General features: G+C 44.5%; 1 protein-coding gene across 1 annotated transcript; it reads left to right on the top strand.

Moving 5' to 3' along the window:
• The first annotated feature begins 1,724 nt into the window (after window positions 1-1,724).
• On the top strand, window positions 1,725-9,270 carry SUMO2 (small ubiquitin like modifier 2). Its single transcript, XM_069032495.1, has 4 exons — window positions 1,725-1,937; window positions 3,276-3,407; window positions 6,453-6,524; window positions 8,055-9,270. Exons 1-4 carry the CDS (start codon window positions 1,917-1,919, stop codon window positions 8,115-8,117), a joined length of 288 nt encoding a protein of 95 aa, XP_068888596.1. The 5' UTR covers window positions 1,725-1,916; the 3' UTR covers window positions 8,118-9,270.
• The last annotated feature ends 6,488 nt before the right edge of the window (window positions 9,271-15,758 follow it).

Genomic DNA, 15,758 nt, shown 5'->3' with positions numbered 1-15,758 from the left:
ATTTGAGTCGCAGTCACAATTTGAAACAACATCTATTGCCTTCTTGGGCCAAACTTAACATTTCAGTGCCTGGGACTTTTTCAGAACTGACTCATAAAGACCCTTCAGGAGGAGTAAAATACTAAAACTAAAAGGTTCTATGAAATTTCAGGCTAAATTTTGGACTGCAACGGATGGTAAAAGACTTCATTGCCCACGTTTTGTGGAAGCTCAGGTGGCTGCCTGGGCCTCAGGTAGGGCCGTGGCTGTGCCATTTTCTCAACCGTGGACTCAGATAAAGGTTTGGTTTCAACTTCCTCTGCCCAGTGGGTGTTACTCTTCTGCAATTTCCAGAAAATTGCAGTAAAAATGCAATCTGTGCTCAGAAGGGAGGAGCTGCAATGTGAAGTAACATGACAAAGGCAGAGGAGAGGGACCAGAATTGACAGGGAGAAGCAAATCTGCAGCTCTGCCCGTAAGTGAAGTTTCTCTTCAGTCGACATTTCACTACGTGAGCAGTTCATTCTGGACAAGGAACATCTCAGAAATGGTACAGAAAGTTTTGTCCTGCCAGGAGAAGGGGGGTGTGACCACACGGCCACCTCGGTGTCACGACCCAGCATGTTCCCACACAGAGAAGCACTGCTGTGGAATGATGTCCACCTGGAAAATCTATCCCTGAGGGATTGACAGGGATCATTTTTTGAGGTGTTTCTTTTCCATCTGTGTGATATAGAGAAGCATTTGGCATATTATGGTGGCAGGCGTAACGCTGATGAAAAAAGACACAGGAACTGTTTTGTGTGAACCTGTGAAATCTCTGAAGTTACTGAGAATTGCCTCCTCCCTTCCATTGGAATGAACTTTAAGAAATCCCATCACTGGTGGTATATCCTCTGATTTATGTAGCGTAATTTATGTAGTGTATTTGTTGGGGTGCTGCAGGAGCTCGGTTCCCTCACAGACATGGCATCTCTCCCAGAACAGCCCCCTTCACAGGGACAGCCCACGGTCTCAGGGGGCTGCCACACCATCAGGGTCCTCCATCACACAGCGAGGGACACAAGCAGGAGGGAGAGATTTGATGACCACAGACAAGGGTCATCACAGAACCACAGGATCACTGAGGTTGCAAAAGGCCTCTGAACTCAGGGAGTCCAACCCGTGCCCCAACACCACCTTGTCAGCCAGAGCATAGCACTGAGTGCCACATCCACTCTTCCCCCAAATACCTCCAGGGACAGGGACTGCACCACCTCCCTGGGCAGCCCGTTCAGCCGGGCTGGGGGTGGTCACGGGGAGGTGTGTGTGGAGAACCCCATGTGAGGCACTGACGAGGCACTGAGGGGGCTGTGGCAGGCGGCCCGGCAGCTTTGAGGAGATTTAAGATTTGAGGGGGCCAAGGATGCCGGGGATGGCCAAGGAAAGGTGTGTTCGGGAAGGGTGTGGAGTGAGGCGCGGTGCGGGGCTCTGAGGGCGACCCGGCGGCCATTTTGCGAAGGACAATGCCCGCCGCGCGGGGCGGGGCGGGGGCGCGCGCACGCAGCGCGCGGGCAGCGTGGCCGCGGGCGCGCGCGCGCCCCTCCCCTGCCGCCGCCGCCGCGTTATGTAACGGCCGCGGGGCGGGCGCGCGCTCCCTCCGCCCCCCCTTCCCCCCTCCCTCCCGCCTCACCCCCCCCGCCCGGCCCTGGCTCCGCCCCCTCCCCGCGCGCCGGGGCCCAATGGGCGGCGGGAACGCGCCCGGGGGGGAGGGGAAAGCGCTGCGGGTGCGCGCACGCACGGGGCAAGGCGCGGCCCCGCGGCTGTGCGTGCGCGCTCCCGGCCCCCCCGCCTTCCCCTCTCTCTGTGTCCCTCTCTCTCCCTCTCTCCGCCGCGCTCGGCCGGCTCTGCCCCCCCTTTGTGCGCGCTCCGAGCCGCCCCCGCATCGCCGACTCGCCATGGCCGACGAGAAGCCCAAGGTGAGGCCGGCGCGCTCCGCAGTTCCCGCCGCCGCGCTCGGCCCCTCAGGCGGCGGCCCCGGCCCGCAGCCCCCGCGCCGCCTTTGCGCGCCATTTTCCTGCGCGGGTGGGGGGGGCCGAGGCCGCGGCTCCCGGGGCGGGCGGGGGATCCCCGGGGAGAGGGGGGGCGAGCCCGGGCCGCCTTCCCGCCCTCCGCGGGGAGAGAGGCAGGTCTGGAGGCGGTTGTTGCTGCCTTCCTCCTCCTCCTCCTCCGCGGCCGCAGCATCCCCGCGGGCCGCCTCGGCAGCCGCTGCCCTCACGGTCCCCGCACGGCTCCGGCCCCTTTGTGCCGCCTCTGGCCCCACTCGGGGCCGGGGGAGCTGCGGGGGCTCCACTCCGCACGGCAGGAATTAACAGCGGCCGCCGCCGGGGGGTTGGATTTTTTTTTTTTTTTGGGTAGCTTTTTTTTTTTTTTTTTTTTTTCTCTCCTCTCTGTCCCCCTCCTTCCTTTTTTTTCCTCCCCCACACGATTTTTAAACCGAGTTCGAAGTGGCGGAGGGCGCGGGGCCGCGCGCGGGCTGACACATGGCGGGACCCGGCTCCCAGAAAAGAGGGAAAACAAAGCTGGAATGGGGGTGCCGGGCACCCCCGGAGCGGGACAGCCCCGATCCCCGTCCCTCTGCCCTGAGGCCCGGCCAGAACACGAGGGACCGAGCTGGAAGTTGATCCTCCGCAGTTTTCCGCTCCGAGAGGGTCGGGGCTGCTTGATGTGGGCTTTTTTTAAACGTTTTCTGAAGGAGAAGACTTGGGCCGCTTCAGGTTTTATCACCATTTCAAATATAGCCCTTTAAAGTATCTGTAAAGTTTTTTTAATAAGTACGTCAAACGGTAGGAGAAAGTTTGAGATGCAATGAGAAAGAGCCTTGCTGCTGGTTGGGATCACAGTTACAATACAAATCAGATGTAACAGATCATAGTTATAACATAGGTAACTTAATTCAGTGGGAGCACTGGTGTTGCACATTGTTTTGCTTTTGATAGAAATAACTTTTTTTTTTTTTTTTAACATCTGTTTTGAACGCCTGGCCTGGTAGTTCTTCATTGCTAAATTTCCAGTCTGCAGGATGACAGCTAATATCAGATTTTTTTTTTGTATGTGGCTTTTTTCTTTAAATTTTCAACTGAGAAGTACTGACCTTTATTCCCTAATTCAAGGTTTCCAGTCAATAAATAGCTGTAATATCTTTATTTCCTCCTTATTAATAACCTGTTGCACTTTGGTAAAATGTTACCTTCTTGTTTCATACCTTTTTTTTACAAAGTGTTGGTTATTTTTTTTTTCTTTTATTTCCTCCACAGGAAGGAGTGAAGACTGAAAACAATGACCACATTAATCTGAAGGTGGCAGGGCAAGATGGGTCTGTGGTGCAGTTTAAGATTAAGAGGCACACACCACTTAGTAAACTAATGAAAGCCTATTGTGAACGACAGGTATGATCTCAGGAAAACGGTGTCTGGGGGAGAACTGCTCTCCACAGGGATAAAGGAAGACAGTTAAAGTCTTAAAACTTAAGTAAATACGCAAAACGATAGAGGTTGAACAGAAACTAATTGTGCTGTGGGAATTGTATTGTCCTTGGGGTTTGTTACAGGGAGGACTGAGAAGGTTGTGACAGGAAACGGGTGAAATAAAGATCTGTTGTCATGTGCGAAATCTGCATTTATAGGTGGAGGCTTCTGGGAGGTAACTGCAGCTCTACTGCTCAGAAATATTAGTGTGGAAAGGGTGGGTTGGGGATGAACTTAGGGGACAGAGAGTTGAGTGATAATCAGGGATTTTTATAGCTCTGAGTAACTCCCTGGACTGGTCACTGACTTCTGATTTATTAGCTTAATTGTAGTGAGATGAGAAGTTGCCTTGAGAAGGAGCTTGTACATTTAATGATGAGCTTTTTTTTTTCTCTTGTGTCCTGGTTGACAAATGAATCTTCTGAGAGACAAATCCCCTGTATCTGCTGATGTGGTGGCAGCTGCAGCCAGTCTGTGAGGCTGCAAGCAGCTATTGCAAGTTTTGGAAACACCTGTTTGAGTAGAGCTATGGAATTCTTCCTTCTGAAGCATCTGATTAGGGAAATTTTGTCTTTGTTTTCCGTGATTTTTTTTTAAAATTACTGTCTGCCTTTAAAAAGCTCTAGCTCTACAAAAGTGTTTAGAACTTGTGAATTTTTAATTTTTTAAACACAAATATTCAGTTTTACTATTACTACAATAAAGTCAGTATAACATATTGGAGCAATTATTTCATCACCAGGAAAAAAACCCTGTAAATCACACAGAGAGTAGTAAAACCTCTTCAGTTTACCCTGTGCCACAACAGAATAGGAGTAAAGACAGGAAAAATCAGCTCTTACTGAATATATGAACGTGTTCTTGTATGAGTGTCCTGAGGAGAAATTTGTGAATGTTGGAAGCTGTGAGTTTGTTTTTCCTGCCTCAGTCATACAAACTCTTGTTACATTTTGCAAATCACTGTGTTGCTTTTTCCAGTCATAGAGTGCAGTTATATCTGACATTTGGGGAGTTTGAGGATTAGTTATTTGTCTATAAAGTCCTGGGAAATAAGATTTTAAAAGTATCATTTATTTCTAGATACTTTGAAACAAACAAAAATAACATACTAAATTGTCTTAGATTGCCAAAATGTTTACTCTGCTTAAAGGAAAACCAAACCAAAGCCAGCAAAAAACCCCCAGACTGGAGGGGAAAAATCAGTAAATCTTGAGAATGGGAGACATTTTTTCTGATCTCAGTTGTAAGCAGTAAGTATCCAAAGAATATTTTTATGGAGGTGGATTTGTCTTTAAATTTTATTTCTTAGGTGCTTACTTCTGAAATTTTGCTTAAAAACATTTGTATTGCATGTCTCTAGAAATTAGATTTTATTCATGTATTTATTTACCTAACTAGGTACCCCCCAGCTTAAATCCTTAAACTGTGGACTTTAGATTTAATTTTGGAGAGGTGGTAGAGAACTTAGCAGCTATAAAGGATGATAATCATGTGTTGTGTGTAGTAGATTTAAAATGGAAGTAGCTAAACTTGAGTGATCTGTAGAGAAGATCAAGAGTATTTTGTGATTATTTTAAGTGGTGAAAAAATCATCCATGGACCATACTCCATGTTTTGTGGACACTAAGCTCACCAAAGTACAGTTTTTCAGTATGTTTTCAACTAACATTTATTTAGCTCATAAAGTTGTCATGAACCTGGAAAAAACCAACACTCTGGGAATAGGAAATACGTGTTTTAAGAAACACAGTGTCACAGAAAAGGGCTCAAACCAAATGTTGCTGTGCAGAAATGTGTTGCTGCCATGAGACTGAGCCACACGGTTTCCTTAGACCAGATGATGTTCTGAGTGGACACCGCAGTGTCTTGGTCATGCTGGAGAAGACATTTTGCTGTGAACTGTAAAGTTAATTAAAAAAAAAAAGTTTACTCACATTTATTAAAATATTTTTCCTGACAAATCTACTCCTCAGAAATAATCACTACATTGTTTTCTGTTGTGTGTGACATCCGCTCTTGCCAGGCTGAATGAAGGCTTCTCTTCTAACTCAGAGATGCCAAAGCACGACGCTGCAATCCATTGGATTGGCTTCAAAACCAAACTGAGCTTCTTGGATATTTAGATACTCTGGAGAGAATGGATAGAACTGGAAGGGAAGTTTGTATCCCCAAAGGTCACTGACATGCCCTTGCAGAACGTGGGGTGCTATAAAATACCTTGGAAAGCTCACTGGTGATTTTGGAGCTGATGTTATCAGTAGAAGAGGTTGTTTGTTACTCCCAAGTTACATTTTTCAGTCTGTTGGCTCAGGTGAGAATGAGAGATGTTCTTCTAGGGATGGAAGAGGTCAGCAAAATGAGTGTTGTGTGGTAGGAATGCTTATCTGGAATACTACTGGGTGATTTGTGGAAGTAGAAAATTCCTTTATTTTTTCCATCTGTGCATGGAAAAACTTGGATACATTGATTTCTTGATAATAGGAATTGGAGGTCAGAAAGTTCCCATTGCTTACTCTTTGCTGCTGAAGACTAATTTTGTTGTTGCATTTCTGGAAGAAATATTTCAGAATACCTTTTTCTTTGGAGAAGATCAAAAAGAAGTATTGAGTACCACTGTTCTTGTTACCTGGAGCGTTGCACCTAGTTTTTAAGTGAATTACTCAAAAGCACAATAAACCTGCTGGCCTTTGGGGTGTAGCAGAAATGGCTTTATTTTAACTCAGTCAGTGGGGGCACTGTTGCTTCTCACGAGTTGTTGGACACAATGCAATGTTTAATACAAAACAGATTGCAGGGATTTGGAGTGAAATGCCTAAAAGTCAGGGCATGAGGGGAGAACAGAATCTCTGTCCTGCATAATGGTGGCTTCTAATGATGGTGCTGCAATTCAGTGACAAGTTCAAGAGTAAACTACTGAGTACTTTTACACCAGATTTATTTCCCTTTGTGTTGCTTCTCTTTGTCCAGGGGTTGTCAATGAGGCAAATCAGATTCCGGTTCGATGGGCAGCCAATTAATGAAACAGACACACCTGCACAGGTAAACAGCACAAGCAAGGCTAAATAACTACTTGGAATTCACTGCAGGAGTTGATGCTTCTGTTTCCTATCAAATACTTATGTAAATGTGTATATTACTGATAGAACTGGATTTTTTTAATCATTATTTTGGTGTAACTAGTTTAGGATTATTAGAAATGGAATCCAGGACTTTATTTAGGGTTTTGAATAATAAATCTGTATCACTGTAGTAATAAAACAAAAAAATTAAGTACAGTGCACAGATGGTGAGTCCTGTAAAACTTTCACTTTATTAGGTCATGGCTGTGAGATAAGGATGGTAAGTTAAGAATTGAGTTTTTCTTGAAGCAATGGCTTTATTTTTTATATAAAAGCTTGCCAGGATGTTATCAGAGATCCTGTTTGCAAGCTTGCATTTGTAATACAAAAGTAATTTTCTGTTTGTAATTTGAAGCTGTTTCAGCAGCATAAAATTAATGAATATGGTGAAGTTTGGGTTGTCTGTAAGTAGTTGAATGAAGGCCATTCCAGGAACACAACAGTTCCCTGTGGCTCTGGAGCATTTTTCTGTCCTGCTCCATGGAGCTGTGTTTAATCAGCTTGACCAAGTGATAGTTTTATCTGCTCTTCAGAACCACTTGTTATGAAATAATGGACTTTAGGTTTTAGTTCTGAATTTTCTAAGCTGTTGCTTCAAAGATTGTGTGTCTTATGGCCCCAATCTGTGTAACTTTTTAACTTGGAAAACTGATAATTGAGGCAACAGGATGATTTTTCTCTCCATCCATGTTTTGCTGAAGCTCAGGATCAGTCTGTTTATATCTGTGGTCAATGGCATAGACCAGTTTGATTTCCTGAGCAGCTGCTGAGTCTGTTTAGAAATATAACTTGCATTAGTTACAGCAGCTCCTTCAGTTTTGGTACAGATTTTGTCAGTAGGTGCCATTAACATCCCAGGAATATCAACTGTAAAAATTAGGGTGAAAAAAGAGAATTATATTAATGAAGTATTCTGTTCCTCACTGGCAGTGTGTTACATGGCTACATGCAAAGTGTTTTTAATTTTTTTGTGCTTGCTGATTCTTGGTTTTACTGCCTGGTTGGGCAGAGGCCTTAATTCCAGTCTGCTTCCCCAGGGCTGTAGCCATTTGAGCAGCAGCAGCCAAGTGGAATTGTGGCAGTGTTCTAAGGTAAACGGAGGGAGTAAATAGGAGAACAAAGGTGCAATGGCAAAGCAGGCAACAGAAATAAAATATTATAAATCTATTTCTTAGGAGTCACACAGTGTACCCTGAAGTTAGTACTAGAATTTGTTCTAGGTCAACAGTTATCAATTGGCTTTTTTTTTTTTTTTCTGTGATGTTTCTTTGCTTTTGAGTTAGTGAGTTTTGTTAAATGTACAAAGGGATGGTGGTGGAGGGGAGTGGGGCTGCTCTGGTTAAGTTGCATAGCAAGTAAACATAAAAAGTCAGGAACTGTAAGAAACAACCCAGGCTGCTGTAGAGATGTGAGAAGAGTTGAAAGCCCTTTTTTCTTTTTTCTGCTGTAGTTGGAAATGGAGGATGAAGATACAATTGATGTGTTCCAGCAGCAAACAGGAGGAGTTTACTAAAACAAACACACAAAAAAGAACCTGCTACTTTCCTCTCCAGAACTGTGCTCCCACAGGCGACACTTCACAATTAGAAAAATGAGACTTGGTTCAGCCACATCCTGACTACTGCAGTATAGTTTTCTCTCTTCTCTCTGATTTTTTTTTTTCCTATTCCTTTTATTGTACATAAAGTAACTGGTGATGTGCACAGACATAATGCATATTTTTTTTTAACTAAATGGCCAATGGTATGTTTTGATCAACATTTAATGGAGATGGGGTGGGAAAACAAACTGGTTCTGTGAAAATGCCCCTCTCTCCGTTAGTGGCATGCTCCTTCTACTTTTACAGAATCACAGAATAAGCCGAGTTATCTTTATATTCCAGTAAGTTATTTTGCTCTCACTGTTCAAAACAAAAACCTTGCATACCTTGTTTGATTGGATAATTTCAATGTTTTTCTTTTATCATTGTAAAACCAAGGGCAATTTTATAACTTTTTTGTACGTAGCTGTTACATGTAGAGCAATCTCTGTCTAAGTAGGGGTAAATTACTCTTTAAAAAAAAAAAGGCAAAAAAAAATCCTAGATAGTTTTCCCTTCAAGTAAAACGTCTTGTTGTTTAAATAAACTTCTTGTTTAAAATAACCAGCTTTCTTTCTTTTTCTGCGGAGTAATAGTACTCAGCACCTGTATTTCTTTCTCTGCAGCACTTTATGCCTCTCAAATCTCAGCTTTCTCTGTGGTAAGTAAGCATAATCCCCCTTGTCTAGGCAGAAGACTTGGAAAATGAAAGGCTTCCTTGAGACCTGTCAGTCAGCAGTTGAACTGGAAATAGAAGTCAGTTTTCTCTTACTTTGATTTCTTTTTTTTTTTTTTTTTTTTTTTTGTGAATGCTCTGCTAAGCCAAAACTGTTTGATTAGGCAAACTGCAAAATACTGAACTACTTAGTAATGCCTTTGGGTTGAGCTCTTTTTGTCAGTCTTTAATACAAGCATCAATATTGTTGTTGCAGTAAGACTCTGTATTTGAATGCTTATTGATGTAAACATTAAGTTAAAGAGAGCAAATAATTTCATTAACCATTCAGTTTACCATGGTATCAAATGGGAGATGCTTGGAAATGTAAAGCAAAAATAAAAAATTGAGTTCTGTTTTTGGGTGTATTTAGCTATGGTGGTGGAGATTCCAAGCTCTGCTTTACCCCACTCTGCTGTCCTGCTTGGAAGAGGGGAAGAGGCTGGAAGTACTGAAGGGAGATACAGTGATGGTGGTGTTTTTCACAAGTCTTTTCCACAGTTCTCGAGTTCTTGGGGAACTTCTTGGGGGAAGTTTAGAGGTTGCAGTGAAATCCATGGGCGTTCATGGAAGATTATACACCTGTCAAACCCACAGCCCATGTTATTCTCTGATGTCTTAGGAATGCTCTGATATTTTGTAGTGTTTGCAGTAAGTTAATGCTCTTTTAGGTATTAATTTGTTAGAGGAGGCCACGCTTTGGTGGTATTTTTTGTAACAGTTAATTCAAGGAATGATTATTACATGTGGGGCCTGCTTGAGCTGAAAGTTTTGTGGCAGAATGATGGGTGTGTGCATTTAGCTGATGAGTTGTGATCTGTTTGTCTTACACATTTGATGCTACATTAGTTACATCTAATGGAGATACAGGGAAAATTAACATCTGTTTTTGCAGTTGCTTTTGACTCTAGCTGAAGAATGTAATCTACTGTATGCCTCTGTTTTAATTCAAGGAAATGCTACTGCTAAGCAGATTACTTCTCATTCTGGGATGTATCTTGTAGACTTCTGTGGTGTTTTGCAGGATTGAAATTCCCTCTTGTGAACAAATGTATGCATAGCCAAACTCTAAAAGGCCTAGAACAAACTACTTTGAAGAAAAAAAGAGGGCGGTGGGGGAATATATTTCAACATATTTCCTAGCTTACACATGGAATACATTGCTCTTTGGCTTTAGGATCTCTGGCTTTTAAGATGGCTAAACTTCTGATATCAGTGTATAAAATTCTTTCAACTTGATGTCATGCCAAGACTTTTCCCAGGAGAAAGCTATCTTTATCTTGTTTGGCCCAAAAAGGTGTTTGGACTTGCTTTAGTTTCTGAAGAAAGGGTGAGGTCTCCTTAAATACAATTTTTTTTCAGCTCAACTTAAGATTGTGAAGCTCAAAGCTCCCTGTTGTATCTTGCCTTTTACTTTTTGTTTCCTGAGGCAACAGAAGTCAAGTGACAGGTACTGAAGAGCTATTAAAAACAATGTCTTCATTTCCTGAATTAGTCAAGTGTTACTTCATCTGTCATGAACTTATGTGCAGCATTCACCTACATTCCTCCATTTTTCACATCTTTTGCTGTTACCTGGGCTTGTGCACGTTCCTGAAATGATTCTTCTAACAATGCTGAATGGTGTTTGTTATGTTAGGTGGTGACTGCAGCCAAAAACTGATAAAATGGTCTTTTCTGAGACAGTTTCTTGGTTTTTTAATCTGATCATGAAAACATCTCAAAGAACTTCAGGGACGTAGTTCCTCAAGAGCCTCAAAAGTTGAATTTCTGTTAGTGTAGCAAACTGAAGTGGGCTGATTTCTGATTCTGGTTCTGATGCATAACACATTTGTGTAACAGTAATGCAGAAATACTGTCCTTAAAAAAAAAAATTTAGCACTCTTCCTCCATGGTCATGCAAATACTCTCTTTATGTCAGAACTTGTTTTTGTCTGTACTCCTCTGGTGCTACAGATTCACCTGTGGATTCCTGATTGCTGGACCCCTCCGTGGTTTTACTGTGACTACCTCTTAGCTAAGGAAGCTGCTGCTGGGGGTGAGGATTTGGAAGTGGTATGGAGTACAGGGATATGGACAATTTGGATCAACTTACTTGGAGTTCACTTTGCTGTTTGGCTTGGCTTGGCTTGGTTTGTGGCAGTTCCCAGGTTTACTTCATGGAGTCCACGTGTTGGAGGACAACTGGGCAAAGAGATCTTGTCAGGCTAGTTGGGAGGCAAGTTCTTCATGCTTTATTAAACAGCTGGGATCTTTCAAGAGCCTGGGAAAATTATATTATTATCCACAATTTTCAAATAATGTGTTCTAAAGTGATTGCCATGCAATTTAGTTAATATTTCTCCCATGGTTTTTAAATGAGAAAAGATGGAGTAAGTCATAATTGGATCCAGTCCCCGGTGAGTTCTGGGAGATGGCTGGACCCTGCCTTCAGCCTGTGCTGGGGTTTTAGTCCCTCAAATTAGTTATGGACATGACCAGTTACTTAAAAATAGGTAACCAAAATTGTGTCAGGTACCTTAAGTAAGGCATTTTTATTCATGTGCAGGGGAGATGATGACAGATTGAAATCGCAGCTGCTTTGGGTGGCTGACACCTGAAAACCAGTGCCTTGGTTTATCTGCACAGTGGGGATCACACCCACCCCAGGGGGCTCTTGTGGGGGTCAGTGTTAGCTGGCCTGAGGTGCTGGTTGAACAGGGGTTCAGGAGTGCAAGGCTGCTCTGACATGGAATCTTCCAGGCTGCCAGGACTGTAAGGAAATACTCCAAGTGGTAACATGAGAGAGATTCTTGTACTGGCGTATGGAGGTGTTTTTAACAAAGGAAAAATCCCTGAAGTAACACTAAGATAATTGTTGCTTCAAGATAACTGCAATATCAGAACAGAGACACCATCTCTGCAAGGGTTAAGGTCAAAGGGAGATGGTTTTCCAGCAGGAATTTTCCTTTCTAGTACCTTCATTACTTCCGAGTCAGTGTAACTAAGTGCTGTCATTTGCCTGGTGGATGCTGGTTCTATTGTGTCTCTTACTGCAACATTAATGAAAAGGCATAATATGATCCGCTCAAAGAGAGACTTCCTAGGCTTCAGCCAGCTGGAAATAACTGAATTTCTAAGGAATAGCAATTTGTTTTCAAAGCTAAAAATTACAAGATGCCTCCTTGGTCATCATGTGAACAATAAATCTGAGTATTTTTCTTAGAATTCTAGGTAGTGGCCTCTTCTCATTACATGGGTGTCAGCTGCTGTGATGGACTCTTATGGAGTACTAATCTAAAAGCATTTAAATAACTTGGATTATTATTAATTATATTACCATCATAATTAATGCATTTGACTCACTGGTTTATTAAGGTTTGTTCATTCTGCCTGCAATGAGTTTCCAAACAATGTTCTGATAGGGAATAATCAATCCTGTAGTTTGTCTTGCTTTTTAGTACTTAGGGGCAGAAGAAATTGGTGGCACAGCACTTTTCCTGGGTGATTGGGATGTAGGAGTGTGAGGATAAGTGGAAGATGGAATTTTGATCCCTGTTCTCAGTTTTTGATTGACTTCCAAGATGCTTAATTACTGGGGTTTCCTGGTTTCTCCCCTAGCAGCATGGGATGGTGATCTTACTGTAACACGGAGGTGCCAGGAGCCCCACACGGTGTTCATGGACTGGTTGAAGTCCCTTTAAGGGAAGAGTTTTCCCTTATCCCAGAAGGATTTCAGTTTACATGGGAGGCGTGAGGTGGGGTGGGTGGTGCTGTGAAAGGACAGGCGGGGTGTCAGCAGACATCCCAGGAGGGAAGGTCAGCAGGTGCTGGAGAAGGACAAGGGATGTGTGTGAGTCAGTGAGGAGCGACAGCGGGAATGGGCACTGTGGGAAGAGCTGTAGGTTTAAACAGTCCCAGTATGAGGATGACTTTGGAGCACTGGGGAAAGGCTAAGGTTGTGGAAGCCCAACTAGCAAATAGAGTTTCTCCTTTGGAAAGGGATATTCTTCAGGGAAACATGGATGCAAAGGATACCCTTTGTGGTGAATTTTGTGCTGGTTTTGGTGGCTTAGATCTCCCCCTTCCAGCACCCAGTCCATGGATCCCATCAAAGCACATCCGATGCCCTGCAAAGGCTCTTGAAGGATGAAGACTTGAATCCCACTTCAATAAGAAAACTTCCCACTTGAATAAGAAAACCTCACTGTTTAAGAAAACTGAAACAAAACAAAAATGGGACACTGATTTCCCCTTCCAGCGATCTGTGCTTTTTCCCACTAAGGAGGAACACTGGAACACTTTGACCACGACCAGGCTTGGTGGTGTTGGATGCCCAGACAAGAACAGCAGTGTGAGTTGGCCACTCTGCTTTCTGTGTTGTTCAGAGCTACATCTGCAGCTCTGAGTCCAGGCACTGTGGTGCAATTCCCCTTCCCCAAACAGTGACAGACTGTTGGGAACTTTTCCTGAAGATGTAGAAAGGTACCAGAGCAACTTTTACAACTCTTGCAAACAACAGCATCATCTCTGTAGGACAAACCATTGGATCTGTAGGATACCGCGTTCCACTGAACCTCCTCTGTGCGTCACTCCAGATGCAAAAATCTGACAGCAGCAAATCCAGCTGTGGCAAGGATTGTTTATTAGCTGGCACTTTATCTTCAGCTGTGAGTGAAACGGGTCAAGAGAAGACTGAGTCAAACCCTCTTTTTTTGTGCCATGTGCTTGGAATAAAGAAGGAAGCCATAAGTAGCAGAGACTGGAATGAAGAAACCCTTGGTCACAGAAGGATGACCAAGCTGAGGCTTTTCTCAAACCAATGGTATCTCTCCTTGCCTAACCCTTGCATTTCCTGGAGTCTTGTTCAGACTTCCAGATGCTTTGTGCATTCCTTGCTGGTGGAATTTCAACAACAGGTGGAATTGTTTGGTGTCTGAGTCTTCCAGACAGCTGCTGAGGATTGTTCTAGTCAAATGTCATCTTCCTGAGATGGATTGTAAGCCCAGTTTCTGTAGCCGTCTTCATAAACCCCTTCATCTTACAATGGATGAATAGTCAGAAAAGCAGCTTTTATTTAAGGGCCACCCTGCAGCCAGGCCTGTGAGAGATCAGTGGGGCCCCTTGGAAACACACTTTAGAATTCTAAAGCTCCATGTTAAAACTGGCTTTGTCATAGGGAATGGGTTTTTCTTCATCTTGACTTTAAAAAATGGCTGTGTGTGTGTCTCAGGGGTTCAAATTAAAGAGTCAAATCCTGTGGGTTTGAATAAGAAGCATCTAGATTACAAAATACTTCTGCAAGTTCCTGAGAGAGCAGATGGTTACCTGTGTGCAGGTAGGCATCATTTGACTTCTTAATGCCCAAGCCTAAGGGATAATAGAATTAAAACAACTGTGTCATGTTACTTAAAAATTCCCTTTAATCTGCCTCTAAAAAGATGTGATGCAACAGAGAATTCCCTGGGGATCTAAATAGTGTTGGAGCTTAAAAAAAAAACAAAACAAAACAAAACAGGATTTCTTTTTTAATGGATCCTAGATTAGCAAAAATAAAACACTGATCCTCTTTGTGTATATTTAACAGTTCTTCTCTTTCATGATCTGTGTTAATATTAAGGCTGGTGTTAATTCAGATGCTGGATAACTCATGTTGTGCATAGAGGGATGTAACACAATCCATGTGTTCTCCAGACCAAAAAGAAATACCTTTATCTAGAAAGTGTTTTGGGGCTGTTGTTGGTGGAAACTGGGAGGGGTGGCTGGCACAGATGGGTTTTCTTTCCCCTTTCTTCCTACTTTACGCATGTGCTAATTGAAATAATGTTGCTGATGCATAGGTTTTAGAGTAAAAGTTGTGATCAGGGAAGCATCTGTGTCTGTGGAAGTTGCAGGGAAGCTCCCAGTCACCAAATCAAAGGTGGATGTGACAGGTCAGCAGCCAACATGCTGTGATTTAAACTCAATGCTGTGAGTTTTGTGCTGGCCTTGGTGGGAGATGCAATGCACAACCCAAAATGTGCAGCCTTGTGCTTTTGACAGCCAGGTGAGCAGCGTCGCTGGGCCTCGTACTCCAGCTACAACAGCCGTGCTGGAACTCAATTTTCATGCAATAATCCCAAATAATACACCGATATTGCAAATTATTTTATTCCGCCGTGATTTTTGAGTTGTTGGGCGTTCCTCACCAGGCCTGTGGCCCTGCAGGCCCTTGGCTGTGTTTCAGCCCTCGTCGGATCCAACCTCCAAGGCCACAGCAGCCTTGTGCCAACACCTCCCGCACCGCGATGGCCTCGGTGCGGTTCATCCCCGTACCTTGGAGCTGCTCCATGACACCTCTGAGGCACCTGCAGAGCTTGCACAGGCCGGGCATGGCAATGAGTGTGAGGGAGCCGGGCCTTGCGCGGCCAAGGGGATGCCAGGGGTGGGTTTGGTGGCGCCACGGCCGCTTTGGTGGAGTGTCCTGAGCGGTGTCTGTGGGGACAGGAGCCATGCAGGGGGTCACGGAGCCAAGGATGGGGCGGCCCGGCCTCCCTCACGGCCTCCCTCACGGCCCCGACCCCTCCCGGGGCCCCTCGGAGTGGGAGCGCCGCGGGGACTTTTGTCTGGCCTCAGGTGCGCCTCAGCCAATCACAGCTCGCCGGCGGTGAGCGACAGCGCTCCCGCCAATCAGCAGCGACGGGCGGCACCGCCCACAGCCAGTCACCGCAGAGCAGACGTAGTGCTTCACCAATGGGCTCTCAGCGGTGAGGCAAAGGCGCCTCGGAATAGACAGGGAGGCGGGGCAAATGGAAGAGTGGCAGGGCGCTGTCCAATAGAAGCTCTCGACTTCATTTGAACCGTCCAATGAGAAGGCCGGAGGTGGGAGGGGCTTGCGGTGT

This window comes from Aphelocoma coerulescens, chromosome 18, assembly GCF_041296385.1.
Source record: "Aphelocoma coerulescens isolate FSJ_1873_10779 chromosome 18, UR_Acoe_1.0, whole genome shotgun sequence".
In the NCBI taxonomy this organism is placed as follows: Eukaryota; Metazoa; Chordata; class Aves; order Passeriformes; family Corvidae; genus Aphelocoma; species Aphelocoma coerulescens.
The sequence above is the reverse complement of the archived record's forward strand: the minus strand, read 5'-3'. Positions and strand labels throughout refer to the sequence as shown.